Source organism: Meriones unguiculatus, chromosome 1 (assembly GCF_030254825.1).
Source record: "Meriones unguiculatus strain TT.TT164.6M chromosome 1, Bangor_MerUng_6.1, whole genome shotgun sequence".
In the NCBI taxonomy this organism is placed as follows: domain Eukaryota; kingdom Metazoa; phylum Chordata; class Mammalia; order Rodentia; family Muridae; genus Meriones; species Meriones unguiculatus.
In genome coordinates, this window is record NC_083349.1 from 107,397,658 (window position 1) to 107,425,643 (window position 27,986).

The 27,986-nt window shown below is 40.2% G+C and overlaps 2 protein-coding genes and 1 non-coding gene across 6 annotated transcripts in view; 1 reads left to right on the top strand and 2 right to left on the bottom strand.

Annotated features, from left to right (window-relative positions):
- The first annotated feature begins 1,164 nt into the window (after positions 1-1,164).
- Trmt61b (tRNA methyltransferase 61B) lies at positions 1,165-24,793 on the top strand. Its single transcript, XM_060379089.1, is given in 12 exon segments — positions 1,165-1,253; positions 5,870-5,979; positions 12,598-12,809; positions 12,811-12,938; positions 15,433-15,552; positions 16,559-16,593; positions 16,596-16,625; positions 16,628-16,709; positions 16,711-16,748; positions 18,863-19,025; positions 21,067-21,092; positions 24,708-24,793. Coding segments are annotated over 12 exon segments (1,119 nt in total).
- Positions 11,895-11,966, bottom strand: Trnac-gca (transfer RNA cysteine (anticodon GCA)). Its single transcript has one exon. It is a non-coding gene; the product is annotated as a tRNA-Cys (tRNA).
- The window catches only part of Spdya (speedy/RINGO cell cycle regulator family member A), a 35,017-nt gene continuing 30,820 nt past the window's right edge, over positions 23,790-27,986 (bottom strand). For all 4 annotated transcript variants that reach the window (XM_060364695.1, XM_060364702.1, XM_021647167.2 and 1 more), the window contains one exon: positions 23,790-25,266. In XM_060364695.1, the coding sequence (XP_060220678.1) occupies positions 25,169-25,266 (98 nt within the window). In that variant the 3' untranslated portion in view covers positions 23,790-25,168. The remainder of the gene's footprint in view (positions 25,267-27,986) is intronic.

A 27,986-nucleotide genomic window follows, 5' to 3' on the forward strand; every position in this document is an offset into this window, starting at 1 on the left:
AAGTACTGCAACACTGAAATCAAATCAGAATTCATCCTTCCTTCCTGCCTTCTTCTTTAAAAAATTATTTATGATCATCATCATCTACTTTATGTATATGAGTGCTTTGCCTGCATGAATGTGTATACCACTTATATGTCTGGTACCCATGGAAACCAAAAGAGGATGTTGGGTCCCTGGAACTGGAGTTACAGACAGTTGTGAGGCATCATGAGGGTGCTGGGAACTGAACTAAGGTTCTCTGGAAGATCAACAAGCGCTCTTAACCACTGACCCATCTCTCCAGGCCCCCTTTTAACTTTTTTATCTATTATTTTATTTTATGTGACTTGAGTGTGGGTACCATGTGAGCATGATGCCAGTGAAGGCCTGAAGAGGATGTCAGACCCCCTGGAACTGGAGTTACAGTTGGTTGTCAGTCATTATGATTGACACTGATAGTGATGGGAACTGAATTTGTGTTCTTTAGAAGAGCAGCCAAGTCTCTTAACTGGAGAAAGTCCTCTCTTCAAAGCCTTTCATGCCTTTCTTTTTTATTTTTTTTTTCTTCCCTCTTTCCCTTAGGATCAAATCAAGGGCTGTGCGAGGCAAGCACTGGGTTGTAACCTCAGTCCTCAGAAAAACATTTTTAATAATTTATTTATTTTTAACTTTACATGCTTTGGTGTTTTGCCTGTATGTATGTCTGTATGAGAATGTTGGGAAACTGTAACTCCCTGAAATTGGAGTTCCAGACAGTTGTGAACTGCCACGTGGGTTGTGGAGAGCCACTTGTTTGTCAGGCTGCTTTGATATCGAGCTGTCAGTGAAAAAAAAAAAAAAACAAAAAAAAAAAAAAAAACAAAAAAAAACCATGCTTTTGCCCTGGCCTTCATGTGGAGACAGGGATAGGCAAGATGTTTTGCCAAGTTCACTTCCATTTGTTTGTGTGATGATCACACAGACAGGTGGTCAAGGTAAACAAACAAGTTTGACTTCTTCATGAACCCCTTCACCCCTTCATTGTATCAAGGTGCTTTGCTTTGACTGTAAAAAGGGATTATCTGAATAAACAAGGTGTGTCAGTTTCCATTGGAAGCACTCTCGAAAAGATCCCATGTGTAGTGTGTTGGTTTTTTTAAATTTTCTTTCAGTCCTCACTCCCCATTCAAGAACTGTTCGACTATGCCAGCGGGCTCCAGCAGTTCGGTGCCCATCTTTGAGGATGACTTAGATCCTGATGAGGTTGCAGAGTTGGAGAAAGCAGCAGTTAAGTATTCTGAGAGACAACCTCCAATTCTGGATATGAGTGTTTAAAAAACTTAAGCGAAAAGAAATAAAAAAGTTGGAATGGGGCTTGGAGGAAATAAACAGAAAAAATGGAGAATTAACTACTAGGGAAAATGAGGCTTAATTCCCCACTCAAACTCCCTCATTGATTGCAAGCTTAGACCCTCCTCCTGGGACTGCTACAGTTGCTGTAGCTCAAAAGTTGTCCACTGTGTGGGCAACTGTATCCCCCTTACAAGCTTTTTTACAACAAGCTAGGCAGAACAGAGAAGATATAACTGAGTTTTATGGTTTTCCAGTTCAGAGCAACATGATGGACAGTAATATGGTGAGAGTCTATGCTCCTATACCTTTTAAACAATTAAAAGAATTGAAAATTGCATGTGCTCAATATGGTCCTACAGCACCTTTTACTCAAGCTGTTAGAGTACTTATCTACTGACGCCCTCTGCCCAGGGGACTGGAAGCAATTTGCAAGAGAATGTTTATCAGGAGGAGATAATTTATTATGGAAGTCAGAATTTTCAGAGCACTGTCAAGTTACAGCTGAACTCAATTGAGCTTAAGCAGTTCCTATAACTTATAACATGCTTGCTGGAGAAGGAACCTATAGGGAAACAGGACAGCAATTAGATTTTGATGTGACAGTTTATGCTCAAGTAAATGCTGCTGCCCAAAGGGCCTGGAATAAACTTCCACAAACAGGTAGACAGGTGGAGAATTTGTCTAAAATCCGTCAGGGATCTGATGAATTATTTCAAGATTTTGTAACAAGATTAATGCAAGCAGACTTGTAGGAGATACAGATTCTGGATTATTATTAGTAAAACAATCGGCCAATGAAAATGCTAACAGTACCTGCCAAGCAGTTTTGAGACCCTTTAGGAAGAAAAGAAATATTTCTGACTATATTAGGTTATGTTCTGACATTGGGCCATCTTATACTCAAGGAGTGGCTATGGCTGCCGACCTACAAGAGAAGACTATTAAAGAGGTATAATTTCAGCAACAGAAAGGCTCAATGAATGGAGTATCTGGAAGTTGTTATGGTTGTGGACAAATGGGACATCAAAGAAAAAATTGTCCTAATGCTGGTAAGAAAGAAGGGAGTCAAAAGGAACCTGGTCTATACCCAAGATGTAAGAGAGGAAAGCATTGGGCTAATGAATGTAAGTCTAAACAAGATGCTGCAGGAGACCCTTTAATGCAGGGAAACTTGAAAAGGGGTCAGTCCCAGGCCTCGCAACAATGTTATGGGGCACTTCAGCAAGGAAATCCATTCAGGACCTCTGTAGAGCAACCTCAGGTAGCACAGGACTGGACCTCAGTTCCTCCACCTACACAGTATTAACTCCTGAAATGGGGATGCAAGCCTTACCTACAGGAGTTTGTGGTCCATTACATAGGGAAATATGAAATTATTACTAGGAAGAAGTAGTACAACTATGCAGGGAATTTTAGTAGCTCTTGGGTAATTAATGCGGATTATGAAGGGGAAATAAAAATTATGACACACTCTCCAAATGGAATTTCTGTATTAAAACAAGGTCAAAGATTAGCCCAATTAACATTGCTTCCCCAAGTTCAGGAAAAAAAAAATGCAAGTAAGAAGGATAGGAGAGGAGATGCAGGTTTTGGATCCTCTGATACTTATTGGATACAAGCTATCATTCCCAATGTACCTGAACTAGTGTTACGAATTAGTGGAAGAAATTTTACAGGGTTATTGGATACAGGAGCTGATGTCTCTGTTTTAACTGCCAACCAGTGCCTTATGCATTGGCCTAAGCAAACCTCTATTATGCAATTATAAGGGATAGGACAAAGCCAAGGTCCTGAATGAAGTAGTGATGAATTAACTTGCAAGGATGAGGAAGGACATGAGGGAACCTTTAAACCATATATTGTTCCTGGCTGTTCTGTTAATCTGTGGGGTAGAGATGTGATAAGTAACATGGGAGTGTATCTTTACAGTCCTAGTGATGTAGTTACCAATCAGATGCTTTATCAAGGATATTTACCAAATTCGGGATTAGGAAAATTTAGACAAGGTGTAGCTCAGCCATTAATGCCTACCCCAAGAAATGTTTTAAAAGGGTTGGTTTATTTTTAGGGGAGGTCACTGAACAATCTGTACCTCATGTAGATCCAATAATATGAAAAGCAGATACTCCTGTGTGGGTAGATCAGTGGCCTCTTTTCCTTGAGAAAATTAAAGCCACTGAGCAGTTAGTACAGGAACAGCTTAATAGCAGCTGTATTGCTCCATCAACCTCTCCTTGGAACTCCCCTATTTTTGTTGTATAAAAAAGAAATCAGGAAAATGAAGACTTTTACAAGATCTCAGAAAAATAAATGAGACAATGGAATTAATGGGAGCCTTGCAACCTGAATTATCTACCCCTTCTGCTATACCTAGAGATACTTTTAAGATTATGCTAGATTTGAAAGATTGTTTTTATACTATTCCTCTTGTTCCTCAAGACTGTAAAAGATTTGCTTTTAGCGTGCCATAAGTAAATTTTAAAGAACCTATGAAGAGGTTTCATTGGCTTGTGTTGCCTCAAGGTATTGGCAAATAGTCCAATCTTATGTCAAAAATTTGTGGCTCAAGCTGTTTTTAAAACTAGACAAACATATTCATTATATGGATAATATTTTATTGGCTTATAAGAATGAAGGGATTTTATTAAGTGCTTTTGCACACTTACAGCAAGCTTTGAAGGATCAAGGTTTAGTAGTTGCTCCAGAAAAGATGCAGACAGAGCCACCATATTTGTATTTGGGACATAAATTATACCCTCAGACTATTATGCCTCAGAAAATTCAATTAAGGAAAGACAACCTAAAAACTTTAAATGATTTTCAAGTTCTTGGGTGATATTAATTGGCTTAGACCCTATCTGAAGTTAACTACAGGAGAGCTGAAACTGCTTCATGACATTTTAAAAGGAGAGGCTGATCCTTTGTCAAGAAGGGAACTTACCAAAGAAGCTCTTGATGCTTTGCAAAAGATAGAATTAGCTATTAAAAAACAACACGTTCAATATATAGATTATTCAAAAGAATGGGGTGCATATATTTTGGCTACTGTTCTTACTCCAACTGTTGTATTGTGGCAAGAAGGACTATTCTTATGGTTGCACTTGCCTGTGTCTCCTGTGTGAGTTTTAATACCATTTTATGAAGCAGTGGCTAGTTTGGTTCAAATGGCTCACATAGAATCTCAGAAGTATTTTGCTAGAGAGCCCTCCTTAATTGGAGTTCCTTTTACCAAACAGCAAGTAGACTGGTTATTTCCAAATGCATATTGTTGGGCCATAGCTTTTACTCATTATTTAGGGTGTATTGGAAATCATTATCCAAAAGATAAATTACTTCAGTTTGTCAATGAGCATGCTTTTGTATTTCCTAAAATAATTGAAGAAGAGCCATTACCTCAAGTTCCAACAGTATTCACAGATAGATCTTTTAATGGAAAAGCTGTATATGTAAAAGCAGGGACAAACTTTTGTTTTGCAAACATTACCAACCTCAGGTCAAATTGTAGAATTATGAGCTGTAGCTGCAGTCTTTAAAAATATGGCTTCTACTTCTTTCAACTTGTACACTAATAGCCATTGGTAAGGCTTTGCAGCTCCTAGAGACTGTAACACATGTTGATACAGCTAATAAACAAATATAAGATCTATTTAGAGGGATGCAACAAAGTGTCCGGAGCTATGTGCAGCCTTGTTATATAGGGCATATTAGATCACATTCAGGACTTCCTGGACCTCTGACTTTAGGGAAGGATTTAGCAGATTAAGCCACACTCTTGGTCAGATTAGCCAAGTCAACAAGACTTGGCTCAACAGTCTCATACCTTACATCATCAAAATAGTCAGAGCTTAAGAAAGCAATTTAATATTACCAGAGAAGCCACTAGACAAATTGTAAGATTATGTTCTTCTTGTCCTGAACATTTTAATGTTCCTCAATATAGTGTCAATCCTAGAGGATTGACTCCCAATCATTTGTAGCAAATGAACATAACTCATATCCCAGAATTTGAAAAACTAAAATATGTTCACCTAACAATTGATACTTGTTTAGGATTTATCATGGCAATTCCCTTAACAGGAGAAGCCACCAAACAGGTTGTTAAGTCATTGCTTAAAATGTTTTGTTACAATTGATATTCCTTCCATTATAGAGACTAATAATGGTACTGCATATAATAGTCAAGCTTTTCTGAGTTTTTGTGTGCAAATGAATATAAATCATAAAACAGGTATTCCATATTATACTCAAGGTCAAGGAATTGTGGAGCGTGCCCATGGCTCTCTTCAGAACCAAGTGCAAAAAAAAAAAAAAAAAAAAAAAAAAAAAAGGCAAGTTATATTCCCAAACACCACAGAATTATATTAACCGTGCTTTCTTTATTTCAAATTTTTTGAATGTGGATGTACAAGGCCATTCTGTGGCTGATCGATTGTGGCACCCTAATACAGAAGATAATTATTCTCAAGTAAATTGGAAAGATCCAATTACTGGAATATGGCAGGGCCCCAACCTTGTATTAATATGGAGAAGAGGGCATGTTTGTGTTTTTTCAAAGGACGCAGAAGGAGCCAGGTGGATTCCAGAAACGTTTGGTGCTATTTTCAGGAGATGTTCCCCAGAAGGAGGATGTTCCTGCTGCTGACCATGGTGGATTCTGTCCTGATGGTAAAGGAAGAGCTGTGTGGGGCTTATGCTCCTGACCCACCTTGTTTCACTCTGCATCCTCGAGAAGACTTTGTGGAGAGAAACTTTTTAGATACAGTGTGACTGGATTTGATTGGTCTGGTAATCAGGACAATTCTCAACAAAATCAGGAAAATGAAAAAGAGGCCTGACTATGGGACTTTGCTCTGATTCTGGTTTTCAGCAGATGTATATTTGGAAGCTTGCCATGTTTTGTTGTTTGGAAATGTCAACATTTTTATACAAGAACCAAACTTTAATGTTTCTTGCCATCAATGTAAACTAACAAACTATATTTCTAAGCTTTCAAATGGACAACAGGTTCTGGTTGTTCAACAGCCTTCTTTTATTATGGTTCCTGTGAATGTTTCTCAGGCTTGGTATTCTGATAAGGGGTCATCTTCTAAGTGACATTTATGGAGTGTTATATGACTTGGCTTATTAATGGTAAAGCTGATCTGCATAAGATAAAACTCCAGTGTCTACCCTAGTGGAGGCTGGTAATCAAAAAGGGGCAAAATCTCTCTGAAGAATATTCAACGTAAGACAGGGCATGAATGATGGAATTCATGTACCAATGACCGGTAAGAACATATCTTTCAATAGAGACAACCTAAGACAGGCACAGTCATCTGCTCCATAGCTCTCAAGTTATGGTCAATTTTAAAAATATTTTTTAAAAGGGAGACCTGTGAAGAGCCACTTGTTTGTCAAGCTGCTTTTATTTAGCTCTCGAAAAGCATGTTTTTGCTCTGGCCTTCAATTGCAGACAGGAATAGGTAGGCTGTTTTGCAAAGTTCCCTTCCTTTCGTTTGTGTGAGGATCACACAGACAGGTGGTCAAGGTAAACAAGTTTGACTTCTTTATGAACCCCTTCATTGTATCAAGGTGCTTTGCTCTGGCTATAAAAAGGGATTATTGGAATAAACTAGGTGTGACAGTTTCTATTGAAAGCCCTCTTGAACAGATCCCATGTGTAATGTGTTGGTTTTTTAATTTTCTTTCAATCCTCATTCTCCACTCAAAAACTGTTCAACTCTGCCAGCGGGCTCTGGCAGTGGGTGCTGGGAAATGAACCCAGATTTTCTGGAAGAGCAGCCAGTAAGTACTCTTAACCACTGAGCCAACTCTCTAGCCCCTCAGGAAGACATTTTAATGCATGTGCATGTGCTTTGTTTTGTTTTCCAAACAGAGGCTCTGTCTCTGCAAGGGTGACCCAGACTTGTGATCTCCTGCTGTGATTACAGGCCTGTGTCAACCACAGCAGTCTCAGAAGTTCTTTTTTAATGATAGCCCAATAACAAAAGAAGAGTGAAAAGCCCTGCATTTGCATAAGAGTCCCTGAAAGAGATCAGAGAAAATGAAAAGAAAGAAACTATTAAACAACTTGTTCAGAGAAGGTTTTCCAGAGCTGGTGGAGTCTCAGTGAGTAAAGGCACTTGCCAACAAGCCTGAGGACCTGAGCTTGGACCCCATGACCCACATGGTAAAAAGAGAGACTCAATTCCTGCAAGCTGTCCTCTGACCTACACATGCAAACCTCTCCGCTCCCCTTCCTCCATCCCTATCCCTCTCTCTGTAATTTAAAAAAAAAAAAAAGTAAGAAAATATTTCTCCAGAAGCAAAAGACTTGAAGTTCCAAGCTGGAAGGACCTAGAAAATAAGGCTCCTCTCATCTAAAAAGGTTCCAAGGTCTTGAATCAACATTTTTCCAAAGAATAAGGTGCATGTAAAGATATTGGACATCACTAATTATCAGGGGAATGCAACCAAAACCTCAAAATCCCCTCACACCTGCTTGGGTGTTTATAATTGGAAAAATATGTAACAGACATTGGCAAGGCCATGCAGAATAGGGAAGGAAGCTTTGCACACTTCTGTTAGTAATTTGAATTTGTTCAGCGTCTCTGGAAAACTGTGGGGGAAGGGGTTCCCAGTGTATGATGTGTCAAAGACTTTGCTTCTAAGTTCTCTTTGTGAGTGAAGGATGATGTTCTCTACCAAAACCAGTGAGGAGATGGGATATAGGAAACACGGGAAAACTGATGGAGGAGAGAGGCAAGGGCCATCTCCCATCAAGGGAGACTCAGATGAAGAAAAGAAGATCCAGTGTCTCTGAGAAATGTAAGCAGATGAAAATGACAAAATAACTAATATGAATGCAGGTATTGGGTGGAGCTTTATACAGCTGCAAGAGGATAAGTTGAATCAATGATGAATTTGTAATTTAATCTTTGGTTTTGGTGTTTCTTTGTTGAGACAGGTCCTGGCTGACCTGGAACTTGCTCTGTAGACCAGGCCGGTCTTGAACTCATAGAGACCCTCCTGCCTCTACTTCCTGAGTGCTGGCACTAAAGGTGTGAGCCTCCACCACCTGGCCAATGAGCTTGTTTCTAACTACCCATTGATTATAACAAAACAATTAAAATGGAACAGAGCAGGGTGCAATGGCACACGCCTGTAATTACAGCACTTGGGAGGTGGCAGATTTCTATGAATTTGGGGCCAGCCTGGCTTACAAAGTGAGTACAGGACAGCCAAGGCTACACAGAGAAACCCTGTCTCAGAAAAAAAAAAAAAAAAGAATATATGACCGTATAGTTGAATCTTATGACATCACCAGTATTTAAATCAGCCAAGTCAACTATCCTAATGCTGTGACCTTTTAATATAGTTCCCCATATTGTGGTGATCTCCCCCCAACCATAAAATCATTTTCCTTGCAACTTCATAGCTGTAATGTTGCTATTGTTATGAATCGTAATGTAAATATCTGAAATTTCCAATGGCCTTAAGTGACCCCTGCAAAAGGGTAGTTTGGCCTCCTAAGGGGTCCTGACCTACAGGTTGAGAAGCAGTTGTATAAACTATTCTGTGCTTGATACATTGGCCCTGAACCTAGAGCCTCATGAGTGCTAGACAAACTTGGTAGACACTAACTACATCCTCATCCTTCCTTTATTTACTTATTTGTTTTGTGGGAAAAGTCTCACTAAGTTGCCCTAGTTGGTTTTGAATTCATTCTGTAGCCTAGGCAGGCCTTAGACATAGTGTCTTCCTGCCTCAATTATCCTAGAAACTGGGATTATAGACTTGTGTCTCCAGCCGTGGTTCATTTAAAATGCTAAAAGAGGTATTTTCGAGCTGGGAAGAATGCTCGTCTTGTCTTGCAATCATGAGAAACTTCATTCGGTACTTGGAGTCCATGTAAAAAAGCTGAACATGGTGGCAGGCTTATAATTAGAGTACTGGGAAGGCAGAGACAGAGTGGGCTTTCTGGAGCTCAATATTCAATCCTAATTAGTGAGCTCCAGGCCAATGACAGACACCACCTTAAATGAGGTGGATGGTATTCCTTGGGTGCTATGACTCTATCTACAATCTAACAATCTACAAGTAAAATTGTTTATAGGTGACTAACCACTAATTTGCCTCTCCAATCATCCTGAACAGTTTTTAATAGTTAGCTTTCATAAGACTGGAATTTTACACCACAATTTCTAATGAGTTGCATATGTACAATACATCAAGCAAAAGTTCATTTAAAAAACCCTTAAATTTCTATCAATATGCAATAAATAAATTGCATATGTACAATACATTAAGCAAAAGTTGAACAAAACAATCCTAAAATTTTGTCAATAGACAATAATCCATACCAATACAAAATATTTGACACAAGGAAATTCAATAATCTACCTTTTATTCTATAATTCTATACACCCCCTTTTTATCATTCCCTTTTCCTCTCCTTTCCCCTAACACTAACTAAGAGAGAAAAAGATAAGAGAAAAAGAGAGGCAGAAAAAGAAAGAGATCCCTGATTTTAACCTTTGCTTTGTTTTCTCCCTTACCAAGTGCTGGGATTACAGGCTGTGCCACTGTGCCCAGCTGACACTTTCTTACAGTTGTACTGCACTGTTTCTGCTCATAGAGCATCTTATGTGGTTCTTTTTTTTTTAATTTATTTACTTACGAGGACAAATAACAAAATTAGAAATAATGAAACCCACCAATGTTTATTGGATGATTTTATGCTCAAAGCAGAATATGATAAACACAAAAGAAATGTAAGCAGGGGCTAGAGAGGTTAAAAGCACCTGCTGCTCTTGTAGAGAACCCCAGTTCTGTCCGAGCATTCACAAGGTGGCTCACAACTGTCTGTAACTCTAGTTTCAGGGGACCTGACGCCCTCTTCTGGCCTTTGAGGGCACCAGGCACACATGTGGTAGACACGCATGCGTATATACAGCAAAGCATTCATATGCATAGATCTTTTTTAAAAAGTAACATAAGAATACTATTGAAGAAGTTTTAGGGACAGGATGTCAAATTCAGTTTTGAGAGACAAAATGAGGTAATCTTAAAGAATATGAATAGAATTTTTTTCCAGTGGTGGTGAGGCTTGAATGGTGAGGCTTGAGACCTGATGCAAGCTAGACATGCAATTAGCTAAGGAGCAGCTACACTCTCAGACTATGAAAGAGTTTTCCTTTTCTTTTCTTTTTCTTTCTTTCTCTCTCTTTCTTATTTACTTATAGACAGGGTTTCTCTGTGAGTGCTGGTTTAAAGGTGTGTGCTACCACTGCCCAGCTATTTTTTCCATTTTTAAAAGACTGTTTAATTTTAGTTCTGTGTGTCTGGGTGAGTGCCTGCATGTATGTCTGTGTACCACTTGCATCCCCTTGCCTGAAATAGGATCTTCTCTCCACTGGTCTGTGGTATTTTTAATAAAAATCTCATTTTTTTTAAATTTTATTTTACCAGATGCTGGAGTGAAAGCCCGCTAGCTCAGAGAGGCAGAGAAAACACCCAGTTGACCTTTCTCCTCAGCTGACATCCCCAACTTCTTCATACCTCAAAAAAAAAAAAAAAAGCCCTCAAACTGAACGTCTCTCCCTTCTACTCCCCGTGCATCCCTCTATCTTTTCTGCTTCCCTAGGATCAGATTTACATATGTAAATATGTGCCACCATGCCGTGTTTTTAAAAAATATATAATGGCAGGAGGGGTATGCATGTTACAAAATTTGTGTAGGTGTCAGGGGAGACCCACAAAAGTGGGTTCTTCCACAGGGTCCCTAGGAAATCTAGTTCTGGAGCAGGTTCCTTTATCTGCTGAGCCATCTCACTGACTCCCTCTATTTTAAACATGGGTTCTGGAAATCAGACCCCAGTTCTTGCAAACCAAGCACTTTACATACTGAGGCCTTGGTTAGTCTCAATAATAATAATAATAATAATAATAATAATAATAAACGAAATGAAACGAAACAAAACAAAACTGAAGTTACCTTTTATAGCTAAATTTAAGTATCATTCATTCCTGTTTGCTCATTCGTAGGGCACAAGTTTATTGAGAATCAGGCAATGCCTTTTACGTATATTGAAAATTTGCAACTCAATTAGAAATCAGCATTTATGATTTATTATAAGGAGATAAAGTGAATTCAGCAAGGTCCCTGACAAGATAGCTAAGAAATGGAATAGTGATATTTCTAACTAGGTTGATTTTTTGAGACAGGGTTTCTCTGTGTAGCCTTGGCCGTCCTGGGCTCATTTTGCAGACTACGATGGCCTCGAACTCACAGAGATCCACCTGCTTCTGCCTCTCTGAGCGCTGGGATTACAGGCGTGAGCCACCGCGCCCGGCTAGTTTTTGCTTTTGTTTTGTATTTGGGGGGCGGGGGGCTAAAAAACTGTGCTGTTTGGTTTTTTAAAAGTCTGTTGGACAAGCACACAGTATATTACCTCCGGCTTCTGGCTGTCCTGTATACTACTGCTCGCTAAGTAGGTAAACCTGGTATTGAATTCATAGATGCCCACTCGTCTCTGCCTCTGGAGTGCTGGGATTGCACCGCTATACCTGGTTTAAATTAGTTTCCAAAAACTGAGACAAGGGGGCACCTGGATTTGAACCAGAGACCTCTTGATCTGCAGTCAAATGCTCTACCACTGAGCTATACCCCCAGCTGCTGATACTGTCTTACTCTGCCTTTGTGGACACTCTGGACCTTGGGCTGAGCCTGACCCGGGTCCCTGCTCATCAGTAAGCGGTGCAGTCCTAGGACGTCTGACCACTGAATCTCAGGGCAGGTTTACGTTTGATTCTTCGGGGTGATGGGTGACGTCCGCCACCACCAGTGACTTAAACCTGGTAGAGAACTTCCCAGGTGCCACAAGGCTCTGCGTTTACGCTTGCCTGGTCCTCCTGTCCCGGGGTGGCTAGGTGGAGGGTGCTGCGCAGTAAACTCTGTACCTGGCCGCTCGGGAAAAGCAAGAACTTTATCCCCGAAGTCAACGAGCCCCAGGCTCCGCCCATCTGCTGGACCCAGGCGCCGTGACGCACTCAGCCAGCGACGCCGGTAAGCCGGCAGCCTGCCCTGCCCCGAAACCAGCCGGTCGGGCTGGGGTGCGGTTGCGTCACACGTGTGCGACAGCTCTTGCAGGACGTCGTGATCTCTGTAGGACGCTGTGGTTCCTGTGAGGTTGAGGCGCCTCCAGAGGCGACCGAAGCTTGGTGCCGAAGCTGTCCTGCTGGACCTTGGGCTGGTGCCTTGGGAGGGAGCGCGGTTCTGTTGTTGCTGGTCCTTGCCTTGAGGCGCGCGTCGGGATTGTGGGGACCTGGCGGCTCTACTGTGTGGAAAACCTCAGACACTGTGGACCTCGCGGGAGGAGTCACCCCCTCGAGAGCAGGGCCACTGCTACCCTCCACGCTGTGACTCCGAGGATCGCTTGCTGTCCACCGTGTCCCATTTGGCGACCGAGCCGGGAGAGCTTCACGCTTCCTCTTTTTGCTCCCCTTCCAGAGAGGAGACCCCTCCGGGCCTGGGAGTTTATTACAGCTCAGGCAGGAAAGAGAAAAACGCAATTAAAGAAATTATTTCGGCTCTGCAACGTCGGACACTTTAATAGTAACGAGCTAGTGTCCTGGGACGACGCGTAAATCCCTTTCAGCGTGATCGTAGGGAAGTTCCCCACGTAGATCTTGACGAGTTCTCCAGTAACAGTCTTCTGCGGAGGCCAGCTTTGGGGGACTACGTATCATTGATGGAAGAGGGCCCACCATAACATACCCAGAAGTAGTGCCATGGGGATTGCCCCAGGAAAGGCAAGGACGGGCCCACTAACACAGTCAGATGAATGTCCTCATCACCGACCATTGTTGGTTTTCAACATGTTGGAATTTTAAACATGTTCAGACACTGATAATTTTAGAAAGAAATTTAAATTTGATGTTCACCACTTCCTTATCTACAATGGAGATTATGCCAGTTTACTATGAGAATGCTGTGGACTTGCTAAACAGACGTACTCCGTTGTTCCCCACAGCTATTAAGTGTTTGTGTTCAATACTTTAAGAGGATGTTGAGCGGTTTAGGGGTAAATTTTATAGTACCATTGTGATAGTATTTGATGTATGTGTGTCACTCGCCTACAGTCAAGTGTGGAGGTCAAAGGGTAACTTTCCTAGAGTCAGTTCTCTACTGTCACCTTGTGGAATCCTGGAATCGAATTCCGGTTACCAGAATTGCCCACAGTGTGTCTACTGAATCTTGTAGCCCCTGTGCCGGTACTTTAGTAATGCTACTTAATAAGGTCTGTTACTAGAAATATATTATCACATACACATTTATGTTAGGGTTAGAGACATAACAGTATGAGAGGGCTTGCCTAGAACGCATCAAAAGTCCATTCTTTTTCACTGGGAGAGACATAAGTGACTGTCTACCACAGATGGGACACCAACAGAACAAAAAAATGATTCCATCTACATCCAGTTTGATGAGCCACCGTGATTATTGGGGGTTAAATACTGATGCCTGGGAGTGCCAAGGAGTTGCATTCTGGAAAAGCTCCATCCAAGCATGGGTGGCTACTTCCTAAGGCCACATCACTGGAGTCCCTTCCAGTAAACCTTCCACCTCTTGTAGGCTGTGCCACCCCTAAAACCACATCAGACTGGTTGGGAGATGGAGAAGCTTGTTCTGGTGGGTGAGCAGGAGTGGTAACTGAAACACACACCCACTCCCCTGCCCCCCTTTCAAGGAGCAAATGGGATATTTTGAGATCTCAGTTGGATAATCACAGATACTCTCATTTCAAGACTCCAGAGGTTCTATCTGCCTAGGGATGGAGTTCCACCAGGCCCACAAAACACAGCAAAGCCATGCAGATGTGTCACCATTGCGTATCTGGTCACTTTGGTTTTTAAATTAGACAACTAGGCAGGGCAAGGTGGTGCATGCCTTAAGTACAAAGCAGGCGGAGGCAGGAAAATGACTTTGAGTTTGGGCCAGCCTCGTCTACATATCAAAGTTCCAAACTCCTGAATAGTATTGTTCTAAATTAAAAGTTATTTTTTAAAGGGTTTCTCAGTGTAGCCCTGGCTATGCTGTGAATCAGGCTGGCCTTGAACTTAGAGGTCCACCTGTCTGCCTCCTGAGTCCTGGGATTAAAGACGTGCCACCCACCACAGTCTGGCAAATAAAGGTTTATTTGTTTATATAAAAATTGTGTATATGAGTGCTTTGCATGTATGTCTGTATACCAAAAGAAGGCATCAGATCCCATTTCAGATGGTTGTAAGCCACTATGTGGGTGCTGGGAATTGAACTCAGGGCCTCTGGAAGAGCAGAGTACTCTTAACTACTGAGCCATCTCTCCAGTCCTCATTTCTTCCTCTCTTCCCCTTCCTCCCTCTGTGTAGCCTTGGCTGTCCTGGAGTCAATTTGTAGACCAAGCTTTGCTCAAACTCACGGAGATTCGCCTGCCTTTGCCTCCCAGAGTGCTGGGATTACAGGTGCGTGCCACAGTGCCCAGTCTTCAAGAGTTTTCTTTGTTCTTTTGGCATGCAGTGGTGCATACTTGTAATCCCAGCATGTGGAAGTGGGAGGCAGGAAGATGAGTTCAGTTTCTTGGCTACATAGCAAGTTTAAGGATAGCCTGGGAAACCTTGAGACCTCCACCCCCATCTCAGAAGCCAGAAAAAAAAGTCAGTTTCTTGGTAAAGTTACATTTTTGCTTACATTAAAATTTTTTCTATCATTTCAAGCAAAAGGTGTCTAATAACCTCATAACTGATTTTCTGTTCTCTCATGTATTTCCTTGCCATATTAACCTTCATAAAATGCCCTTTCTTCAGCTGCCCCCCCTCCTTTTCCCAAGACAGGGTTTCTCTGTGTAGCCCTGGGTGTCCTGGAACTCACTGTGTAGACTTGGCTGGCCTCGAACTCACAGAGAGCCACCTGCCTCTGTCTTCTGAATGCTGGGATTCCAGGAGTACACTGGTTGACTTTTGAATTTTTATTTTATCAAGCAAAATATAAATTCTTTGCCAGGACCAGAGCCCAGTCCACTTTCCATTTCTTTCTTGACTCGTTCTTGACAGTAGTGTAAGGCAAGAATGGGTGCTTGGCATGTATTTATGAGTCAGCATGCTATGTCTCCATCTTGGGATACAAGTGACACTATTGGTGATGGACATCAGCACAGGGGCCACTGTTAGGGAAATAGACTCAGGCTCTTGTGGAATGAGCTTATTTTTATCTGAAGCAGGTAGGACTGCAGTAAATAAAGGAGGTCATGGGGAGGGGGAGACAGATGGATCTCTAGAGATGGCTGGCCAGCCAATCTCGTGGAATTGGTGAGCTCCAGGTTCATCGATGAGACCCTGCCTCAAAAAAGAGGTGGAAAGCAGACGAGGACGACGCCCAGTGTCAGCCTGTGACCCCCACCTGTAAGTATACTCTCCAAGAACATATACAGACATGGATACTCACACACACGGAAGGCTCAACCTCATCCATAATTAGAAAAAATGAAAAGTAGCAGTGGTAGGCAAGTTATGGAAGCACTGTGGAAAACTGTGAGTTCTGGACTAAGCTGGGCTAGTTAGTGACTTCTAGGTCATGCTGGGCTACACAACAAGAAGCTATCTCAAAAGAAGAAAAAAACCCAGTGACAAACTGTTCACATTATAGATTGACACATGTAAAATGTTGGATAACTGTTGGTTATTGAGAAACAGGCACTCTTGTGCACTGCTATTTGATATATAAATTGGTGCCTTTTTTTTTTTTTACAGAATAACTGTATTTTTGAATATAAAACTTACATGCTCCCTGAGCCTGACTTGTAACTGATTACCATTACACAGACTTAGGCAGAAGAATATTCCCTGTATTATTTGTATTAGAGTAAGAGTAGAAACGGGTGAATGTTTATCAAGAAGCTATTGGATAAATAAGTTGTAAAATTCAATAGTTTAAAAGAGCACAGCGTTTGCATATTGGTGCAATGTCAGTGTCGTAAGGTGTGGTTTAGTCATAATGTAGATTGAAAACGCAGAATTATTGCAGGTTCATATACATAAAGCTGTCACAGGAAGGGCACATGCTTAGCATATGGCTGCCTCCAAAGTTCGGGTTAGGGATTGGGAAGAAATTTTTGTAACCTTGGACTATTTGATTTTTTTCCAGAGATATTTAATACCTTTTGGAAATTAATTCTTGGCAGTTTATGAACTAATACTATAGAATATCATAAATTACTTTTTGCTTTGTTGGATCACAAGGACAAGTCCTAAGTTTTGAGATACAAAAGACCACTGTGACTGGGCTAAAAAGAATAGCAACACTGGTGTGATTCATGGAGATTAAGTCATACCCAAGAATGACCAGACGATGTGAATTTTATTTATAGTGATATTTTAAAAGGAAGACATAAACTCTCTAACATTTGATGCAGTGGGTTATTTTAAATGATTTCTATGTTATTGAGTGTGAAGGAGGAAAGGATAAAGCTAAAGATGGCTCAGCAGGTAAAAGGGCTTGCCACCAAACCGAACAGTCCTAAATGTCCCACATGGTGAGAGAACTACTTTTAAGTTCTCTTCTGCTCCGTAAGCATGCTGTGGCACGTGTATGCTTCCCTCAATAAATATGACTTTTTTGAGACAGGGTTTCACTATGTAACTCTGGCTGTCCTAGAACTCAGTATGTAGACCAGGCCGGCCTCAAACTCACTGAGCCACCTGCCTCTGCCTTCCAAGTAGTGGGATCAAAGGTGTGCCCCACCATGGCCGACAACTAAAATTTTAAATTGAGGGTGGAGGGAAGCAAGCAGCCTGGTGTTGGTGGTTGTGGATGTTTTAGATCCTCCCGTTGCTTTACCTGCCCTGGTCCCAAATCGCAAACAGAGTGGTGTATGTGCTGGATACCTGGCAAAGTGAGTAAGCCACTAGTGGGAGTGGGGCTTTTGTTGGTTCTTGTGTCTGAGATGCTAGAGATCAAATCCAGAACCTTGCACATGCCAATCCCATGTTCTACCACTGAGCCACAGCCTCAGCCTGGTTTTCTTTGTGATTTCAAAATTCTTCCTCTCCCCCCATTTAAAACAAAAACAAAAAACTTTTTACTAATTCTTGTGAACGTCACATCATGCATCCCAATCCCACTCATCTCCCCATCCTTTCATATCCACCCTCACTTGACCTCCCCACTCCCCCAATAAAGTGAATAAGATAGCATTTTTAAAAAAAAACTCTTGTCATGGAAGCTGTAGAATGTCACAGTGTGTTCCGTAATATACCCTTTTGTCCACACGTTTTCACTTGCTAATGTTCACTGCAATGGGTCACTGGTCTGTTTTGAGACCTCTGGAATCTGCTACACTGTCAATACTGGAGCCACTGGGACTCCTCTCAGATATCCTGTTGTCTGCTGTCATGGAGATTCTGCAGCTTTGGGTCTGCAGGACCGGCCTTTTCAAGTGTTCAGCAGTTCACAGATGGGGTAGATGTTGGGGTGAGAAAATCAAAGTTCTGGATTGGGGCCTGGGTGGTAGCTAAGTTGGTCAGCCCACACTCCCAGGGCCAGCTCTACTCTGCTGCAGCTGGCAAGGCGCAAGGGCAGCTCCCCTGCTTGCCTCAGGTGGTGAGGGGCCTCCCTCCATTTTTTAAGACAGGGTTTCACTGTAGCCCAGAATGGTCTGGAAGTTCAGTTCACTGCCTAGGCTGCCTTAAACTCTTAGCAACTTTTCTGGCCTCAGCCTCCCGATGAAACTATTTTTATTTTGCTTATACATCGGGCTAGAATAACCGCTTTGTGTCAGGCGGTGGAGGTGCACGCCTTTAATCCCAGAACTTGGGAGGCAGAGGTAGATGGATCTGTGAGTTTGAGGCCAGCTTGATCTACAGAGTTCCAGGACAGACAGAGATACACAGAGAAACCCTGTTTTGATAAAATGATAAAAAAATAAAATGATTATTTTGTAACTAGGTAAGGTGTACATGCCATTTCATAAAATTTTTATAAAATGACCACATGACTCAAATTCCATTATATTGCTATTTAAATAATCTTTTACAAAAACAGTAATAGATATTTTTTCTGACAGGTTGGAAAATTGAAAATCTAATGTTAACCGTAAAGTTAAATAATGATCTGGTTTTTTGTTTGTTTGTTTTTACTTAGTAAGACAATAAAATCGCTTGTGACCTAATTTTTTTCTTTTCTTTTCTGGTTTTTTGTTTGTTTGGTTGGTTGGTTGTTTTTGTTTTGTTTTGTTTTGTTTTGTTTTGTTTTGTTTTGTTTTAGTACTGAGGATTGAACCCAGGGCCATGCATGCCAGGGAAACAATCTACCATTGAGCTGCCTCACCACCTAACTTGCCTTTTTAATCTTTCATTTAACTCTTGCATCTGGGTTTAGGTAATAGCTTTTAAATTTGGATGGGAAATGTAACTACATAAAGTTACTATTTTGATAGAAATTTAAAATACATTTTTCACTTTTCTGAAAGCATCACACAGGTTATTGAACTTTTGGATGAATCTGCATCTGTGAACTTAGTTCTATGAACAGATAAGTTAGGTCAGTTAGAAACTGGCTATGTGGTTTGCCTTACAAAACAGAGAAGTGGAATTCTATATCCAAAAGTCAGACTAAACATCAATGAAGATTTACAATTATATTCTCAATAGGAAATTGAGGTTGGAAATGAAGTGTTTCAAGAGGAGAACCCATGGTGAGCTTCAGTTGTAATGGAAATTTTTGTTTCTTTAACAACTCAGTTATGTTATGTAAATATGTTTTTGTTTTAATCCCAGGTGTGGGATTTTAGCTTGTCCACAGCTGATAACTGCCTCCTGTGTGGTGTGGTCTTTAGCAGCTTGTAACTGCCTGCCTCATAAAACATGGAGAGGGGCAAGGCCTAGGACTCTGAGGAAAATAAATAGGAAAGCCTGGAGAGACAAACTGTGGCCTGTGACAGTTTGGGAGAGACCAGAGATGGACAATGTGGTGACTTGGAGAGACACGGGAGAGGTGCTTTGTGGCGCAGCAACTTGGAGGAGATTGCTTGCTGCATTTGCTGTTGATGGAGATTGGAATAGACCCAAAAGGACCATTGACTCCAAACAGCTGGAAGAAGTTAAGGGGTCTGCATTCCCTCTCTGCTATCTCTCTCTCTCTCTCTCTGACCTAGGGTTGGGGAGCTGGAAGGGAGAGGCTTTAAGGATCTCCAAATATGGTGCCAATGTGGTTGGCAAGAAACCAATTAAAGCAGATAAAAAGGCTCACAAGTGACACCCAGAACTGGCTTAGGAATAATGGGGAACTTGGTTTCTAATGCCATGGAGGAGATGGAAAGTTACGAAGGAATGAATGTACAGTTTTAATATGTCAGTAAAAAGTTTATAGTGGCAGCTGCCACCGGGTTCTCTCCAATGTTGCTCCCAGACTGGATTTTCTGTTTTTGCTTTGTCTTCTTCCTGTATTCCGTTTTGTAATGTTTTCCATTGAATTTTAATCACTACCCAAGCAGTGGCTATCTGGACAGTAAACACAACAGAAAAAGTAACCAAAATATGTTAATGCCATTGAATGTCACAGACACACTATCTCAACCATTTTCAAGAAAGGTGAGACATTGTTACTACAAAATTAGTCAAAGTTTCTGTAGAGGCCACATAGCAAGAGCTAAATATATATTCCCAGAATAACACCAGTAGGATTTTAGGACTCTGTCCAGATATGTAGATTTATTTTCTTTGCATTTCCAGAAGGAGCAACAGAAAGAATTCATCATGATCTAGGTATCTGGAAGCCACTTAATAGTTTTAGCCATCAGTCCAAAGCTTGTTTCATAACAATCAATATAATCACAGTCAATTTGCCTTGCTTTTCTGCTTCTGTCCCATTTACTTAAGAATAAGCTTTGCTCATAGGCCAAAAGGAAAGGCAGAAAACCCCAGTCTTTTCTCTACCCAGCTACAAACATGGCCCCTTCAGAGGCCTGTATTCCGTTTTTAAAAGGATTGGAAGAGTGACTGAATAATTACGAGTGGATATGAAGAGGTTTGAGGAAAAAGTGGATGAAATGTGAAAACCAGAAGTGTCACTCAAGTCTCTAGTTTTGAAAAGGATTGCAGAGTTGGTTTGCAACAAGAGAGTTTGCAGCAGAGATGGAAGCACTTGGGAAGCAAATAGTGCTGCTGATAAAGGAAGAAAAAAAGCGTTCAGACCAAGTAACTAAAAATGGGTGTTTCCCTACTGTTGCCACCCTGCTCTTCTCCATGCACTGCCAGGTGTGTGTGGCAGGGGGTGGGGAAAAACCGGAAGCCTGTGGGCCAAAAAGGCTCTGGAGTCAAGTGCACCTCCAGAGGAGTCGCCTGGGCCTACACAGGCACTGCCAGTCTTCCCTGTATTTGTGCAACATATGCCTGCTAATATTGGTGGCGAGGCTTATTATGAGATGACATGGTGTCCAACTGAAATACTAGATCTAAAGCATTTTAAAGAGTATGTTATATGATATTGTATGCATTCATCATTTGTTAAGCAAATATTAAGTAACTAGACTATGCAAAACAGACTTATTCCCCAAGATTGGAAGGGATTGGTGTCAGCTGTTGTTAGACGCTGATCTGCAGTTAAAATGGCTATCAGAGAAACTGCTGAATTTATTCCTGATAACTCAGAATTAACTTTGTTACTTATTCAATTCCAACAGGCCATCAAAAGTAAAAACTATCCATTATATATTACTCATATTCTGTCTCATACAGGTTTATCAGGGCAATTGGCCGAGGAAGTGAGAAAATTGACCAATTACTAATAGGAAATGTGTTAGAAGCCTCAAAATTTCATGAAAAAAATAAACAATGCTAACAGTAAATATTTAAAGAAAAAAAATGCTATCACTTGGAACAAACCAAAGAAATAATAATAAAAATAAATGTCCTACATGTTCTGTGTATAACCAAACTCCATTACCTGCTGGAACTTACCCTAGGGGTACCAAAAGAAATGAAATCTGACAGACAGTTTGCAGAATTTGGAAAATAAAGGTATGTCTACAACATACCATTGACACATACTCAGGGTCTCAATGGGTAACTGCTTTAAGTTCTGAAAAGACTGGTTGTGTAATTATACATTTATTAGAAATAATGGCAATTATGGGGATATCTGCACAAATGATAATGCTCCTGCATGTGTCCAGTAAGATGAAGCAACTCCTTGCATATTTTAATATAAAGCACATTACTGGTATACCACACAATCTTGCAAGACAAGCAGTTGTAGAAAGAGCTAACCATACCTTGAAAGAGATGCTTATTAAACAAAAAGGGACAGTAAAGACCCCAGGGACAGGCTAAATAATGCTTTGTTAACTTTAAAATTTTTTAATGTTGGTGAAAAAAGAAACAGTAGTGGCTGAGGGACACTGGGTTATAGAAAAAAAACTGTAGAGCAAAACCAAACCATTTACTATAAGGATGTGTTGACAGCAGAATGGAAACCTGGAATGGTTTTGAGATTGGGACAAGCTTATGTTTATGTATCTACATGGAATGAAAAAAAGTGGTTACCAACCAAACTTATAAAAATCAGATTTCACCAGGGAAGACCTCCTACTAGCTGAGACATGAATGTCTTCACATGGCAAATGGATCTTATTAGCTGCATGGTCTTCATGATGCAGAGATGTACCTATAATATTACCCTTTAAAGCTTATTTTCAGAACAAAAGACCAGATAACAATGAAGATAAAACAAGTAGCCCAGATGATTTAGCCTCACAGACTGCCTCAGTTACTGTTTCCTCAAGAATCTACAACTTCAAAAGGTGTAGCCCAAATGATCAATCCCACAGACACTAGACAAACATACACACACACAAAGACTGGACAGAAAACAGATTGGACAAAACAAACAAAAACAGCTAGCTCTTCTAATGCTTGGCCAATATTCTCCTTTTCTAAGAGTACCCAAAAGAGGTTTTCACCCCCAGAAAGCAAGAAGTAATTTTAAGAACACAACACCCCCATTCCCAAGAAGTCATGTGGGTGTTTTTGGTCATTTGGTGGGTTATGGATTGGTCATGATAAAGGAGGAAAACAAGTAAAGGGTTAGAATAGGGATCTTTTTCTTTCTCCCCTCTATCCTTATTTTTCTCTCCTATCTAGTGTTAAGGAGAAGAGGGGAAAGGGGGAATGATAATTTAAAAGTGGGGGTATAGGATGATAGGATAAACAATTTTTTTTGATGAACCGATTATTGAATCTACTAGTGTCAAATATTTTACATTGGTATGGATTATTGTATATTGATAGAAATTTAAGATTACTTTGTTCAACTCTTAATGTATTGTACATATGCAACTCATTTATTGCATGTTGGTAGAAATCTCGGGTTTTGTTCATCTTTTGCTTAATGTGTTGCAATATGTAGCTTATTTGAAAATGTGATGTGAAGTTCTAGTCTTATGAAAGCTAAATATTGCAAACTGTTCAGGATGGTTGGAGATGCAAATTAGTAGTCACTATAAATAATCGTACCTGTAGTCTTGTTAGATACTAGTTTAGTTAGTTACAACAATAAGTTTTAGTCTTATGTATATGTTTTCAAGGTTAAGCAGATAGTACATACCTAGATACAAGCAATGTTGCTCTAATATATGATAGATAGATAGATAGATAGATATGATTATGTGCTATGTAACAGTAAATAGGTGGTCTTCAAACACTTCAGAGATCTACAGACTATGGTATATAAGGGTATTTTAATAATGAAAAGCATTTCTCAGAGAGACACATCTGTTCCTGGCAGCACCTCTAATCTACCTCAAAGATGATAGGAATCAAAGAAACAAATATGGACAGAGAAAACTGTCCTTCACCTGCTGATAGCAGGCTGTCTGTCCAAACTGTGAACAAGCATGACACTGGGAAATTGACTGTCTAACTTTGCAGAGACTAAGTGGTTGGTCCTTCAAAATTCCTGCTTCACAGAAAAGTCTGTCAGATATTCTGGGCCCATCAGCTGAAGACTGGATGCCCCACTGAAACAGGGAAGTCTCTGGTGACTGTTCAGGCAGTCATCTGTGTCTGTCATGTCTATAGTTTTGGAAGCTGCTTGCTCTTCACTTCCTACATACTTAAGTAATATTTCCTTCTAAAGTCACTGATGGGGTTGAAGACTAGATAGTCATAGTCTTACTACAATTAAGCTTAGTTGTTTAGGAACCAAGACAATGTTTTAGTTCTAGAGAGATGTTTTTAGATTGATAGATACAAAATATAAGAAAGTGATTCAGGTACAGAACTTTGGACTTACCAGGATAGGATAGATAATACTTTTTCCAAGAATACCAAATACAAATTGACTGGACTTGTAAATCTAATTCTTACCTGATAATTTTTATTATTTTTATTGTATATAGTTTATTAATGTTAGGAGAAAAGCCTTTTTTTTTTTTTTTTTACAAAAGGGGGTATGTAATGGAAGTTTTTATTTCCTCAAAAACTCGGTAACATTATGTAAATATGTTTTTGTTTTAATCCCAAGTGTGAGATTTTAGTTTGGGCTTGTCCACAGCTGATAATTGCCTCCGGCATGGTGTGGTCTTTGCCAGCTGGTAATGGCCTGCCTCGTGCAGCATGGAGAAGGTCGTGGCCTAGGACTCTGAGGTAGGGGACCTACCTCAGATAAATGCTGCTTGCTGTATTTGCTGTTGACAGAGATTGTTATAGCCCTCCAAAAACCCATTGACCCTGAACAAATAGAAGTAAAGGGATCTGTGGCCTCTCTCCCCATTAACTTTTTCTTTCTTACATAGGGTTGGGGGTTGGAAGGAGAGGCTTTAAAGAACTCCAAATAAAATAGAGTTTAAAACAAGCACAACATTCAGTTTATTTTATGCTGTGTTTTTGATAATATTGTAGATTCTTAAGTGTGTTGACCATATTGACTAACACATTCACACAATAATACACTCGCATAACTATCAAATATTCTACTCTTCGGGATTTTTTTTTTTTTGTACAGAAAACAAAATGTAATGTTTTATGTTTTTATATTTTGTTAAATTAATTGCAAAGTGCAATTCCTAAAATGCTCCAAAAAAACAAAAAACAAGTTTAGGTCCTTGTATGTGCACATTATTTAGGCCATGAAACTTGGTATCAGATTCATTGCTTTATGAAACAGGATTATCCATTTGGTTATAAGCCTATCTGTAGAGTTACTGTGTGATCACTAACAAAGTTTCTGTATACAAACTAGCAAAGTAGCCTCAAAACAAATGATTAAAACTTTTTCTGAGAAAAAGCTTACAGGAAAGGGACAGTGTTTAATATTTCAACACCTTTTGGTGAACAATTATAAACCATTTATACAGTGTATTATACATTTTCTGTTACAGAAGAATCCCATTCTGATTTTTCATACAGACCATGTCTCTATATTGCTAGACTTGTTCACTGGCAAACTAGTCACACATGTCAGTAATGTCTTCAGGACATATTAATTAAATTTTTCTTTCTTTTAATTAATGCAGTGTTATGACCCTAATTGTTTTGTCAAGCCCTGCTTGTCATGTGGAGGAAGTTCAAATAACAACTGAACTGAGTATACCTGAGGTGACAGCAATCAGTTTGAAGACAGAGAAGCATCAAATTAGAACTTTATATTATTATCAGTCACTACTGTCATAAATTGGTATTTTTAGTTATTACTATGATTTGTAAAACTTTTACATATGTTTGAAAAATAACAGAAGCTAAAGAACATTGTACAACTGGGTAACTGTCCCATTTTGCAACTGTCTTGCATTTAATTTGACATTTTGTGGCTAGTGGGTCCAGTTGCTTTAGTTGAGCCATGTCATTCTTCACTTTCTGTAAACCACTCCATAGATTTGTCTTTCTTCATAAAATTAGTTTCATTTTCATTTTCTTTGTTTGATTGATGGTCATTGGCTACTGAAATAAAATATGCATTTTAAGGTAAATTGTATGTATTTAAGATAAAATTTTATGTATTTTTAAAATTTTTTGACTTGTTTTCTTGAGACAGAATGTCAATTTGGGAGTGGTGATCATGCTTTTAATCTCAGCATTTGAGAGGAGAAAAGAATACAACAGCAACACAAAGATTGAGACAGGGACTTGCTGTGTGGCCCAGGCTAATCTTGAACCCCTGGTACTCCTGCCTCAGCCTCCTAAGTGCTGGCCTTTTTTCACAACAGGCACTCACCACTTCTTGACCCAGTACACATTTTAATTGCTTGTAGGGAACTTTAAAATAACAAGGAACCAGGCTTGGTGACATACACCTTTAATCCTAGCATTTGAGAGCCAGAGGCAGGTAGATCTCTGAGTTCAAGGCCAGCCTGGTCTACAAAGATAGTTCCAGGACAGCCAGAGCTCTCCAAAGAAACACTGTCTCAAAAAAAAAAAAAACAAAAAACAAAAAACAAAAGTAACTAAATAAATGAGTAAATAAATAAAATGAGGAAAGACCACAGAGATGGCTCACTGTTAAAACACTAGCTCTGCAACCTGAGTTTGATACCCAGAACTTGTGTGTGGGGGGGGTTGTTTTGTTTTTGTTTTTTTGTTTTTAAGATGGATGGGGTGGTGGGCATATGCTACTTACCTTGTTTTTTGTTTGTTTGTTTGTTTTTGTTTTTTCATAGCTGGGGAAGGAACCTTATATTTGCTAGCAAGTGCTCTACCACTGAGCTAAATCCCCAGCCCCATGGTGGGCATCTGCAATTCCCAACATTCCTATAGCAACATGGGAGGTGGAAACAGGAGAGTTACCTTCAAGCTTGTAGGCTGGCCAGCTAGCCTGGAGTGCTTGGGGCAGGAGCAAAAACAATTAAACAATTAGAGATTCTGCCTCAACAAGGTAGAAGGTAAGAACTGATTCCTGAAAGTTGTTCTCTAACCTACACACACACACACACACACACTGTAAACAGAAGGAAAACACGGAATAAAATAGCAGGGAAGAGCTGATGAGAATGATGTAATTTTTAAAATTACGATAAAAAAAGGATGTAACTTTGTTGTTGCTTTCGGCTCTGGGTATTGAAGCTGGGACCTTGAGCCTGGTACTTGTTCAAGGCACACGATTAATAGAGTATGCCCTCAAGACATAATAACTCTTTTTTTGTTTTTCTAAGACAGGGTTTCTCTGTGTAGCCTTGGCTGGCCTGGACTTGCTTTACAGACCAGGCTGGCCTCGAACTTACAGAGATAACAGAAATCGCAGAGGAATTACAGGCTACCTCGCCCCACTAGCTATAGGGTTGTTTTGAGATAATCTTGTTCTCTGTGTATCTAGACAGGTCTCAACTAGTGTTCCTTCTGCCTTGGCTTTTGGGAGTGCCAGGGTACAGGCATGATCTATTATACATTGCTTCAAGGTATAAAAATTCTTAAATCTTTTTTAATCTACTCAAACCTTGGCTTGATTTGATTTGAAACAGGCCTGGAATTTACTATAGCCCAGGGTATCCTGGTACTAATAGCATTCTTCTTGCTCTTATTTCTGAGCACTGGAATAACAGATGTGTGCTACCATATACAGAATCTTTTAAACCAGGTTTAAAAAACCATCAGAATTGTCCCGGTGCATGCCTTTAATCTCAGCGCTTAGCAGGCAGAGGCAGGTGGATCTTTGTGAGTTCCAGGACAGCCTGGTCTACAGAGAGAGTTCCAAGACAGTCAAAGCTACACAGAGAAATCCTGTCTCAAAAAAAAAAAAATCAAACAAAACCATCATAATTAATGAGATACATCAAATGATGGAAGAAATGTACTTTAGGAATGTGAATTACGATAGGGATTATTCATAAGTACTAGTTATTTTGTACTTTCTATATAACATACATTGGTTTTGTTTGTTTGTTTGTTTTTGAGACAGAGTTTTTCTGTGTAGCCTTGGCTATTCCAGAACTCACAAAGATCAACCTTCCTCTGCCTCCCAAGTAGGATTCAAGGCATGCTTCACCACTGCTCTGTTATAAAATACATTGTTTAAAGAACTTTATACATGTTTTTCAAAAACCTCATCGTCAAGGTCATATTTTTATATAGTTACACAGTTTCTTGTTGCTTAGATGTAGATGTTTCCCTGTTAGCTAACCTTCACAGAGCTGGAAGGTGGTGCTATGGCAAGCTGTTGGGGAAGAAAACTCTTCAATGGTCTTACACCTCAGTGAACCCTGCATGTTATAACAATACCGGACTTCAAAGCAACATGTGCCTACTGGTGAACTAGTGGCATAACTGTTGTGGGTGTAACCAACTACTCCCACTCCACAGGAGGAAATTCATGCCTGCTACTTTCAACCTGCTCAAAAACCTTGGGGTGCTGAGATGCAGGCATCTAACACTATACCTGGTTTCAAGATGTAGCAGAGTCTCACATAGCTGTCTGTCCTCAAATTGACTATCCAAGGATGACCCTTGGTCCTCCTGTATATCCCAAATGCTGAGATTATGGGTGTGTGACACATGCCTGGCTTCATGTTAGTTTCTTTTTCTTTTTTGTCTATATCTAACCCTCATGTATCACCCTCAGATCTTTGTTTTTTGAGACAGGGTTTCTTGCCTGTCCTGGACTCACTTTGTAAACCAGGCTGGACTTGAACTCACAGAGATCTGCCTGCCTCTTCCTCCCAAGTGCTGGA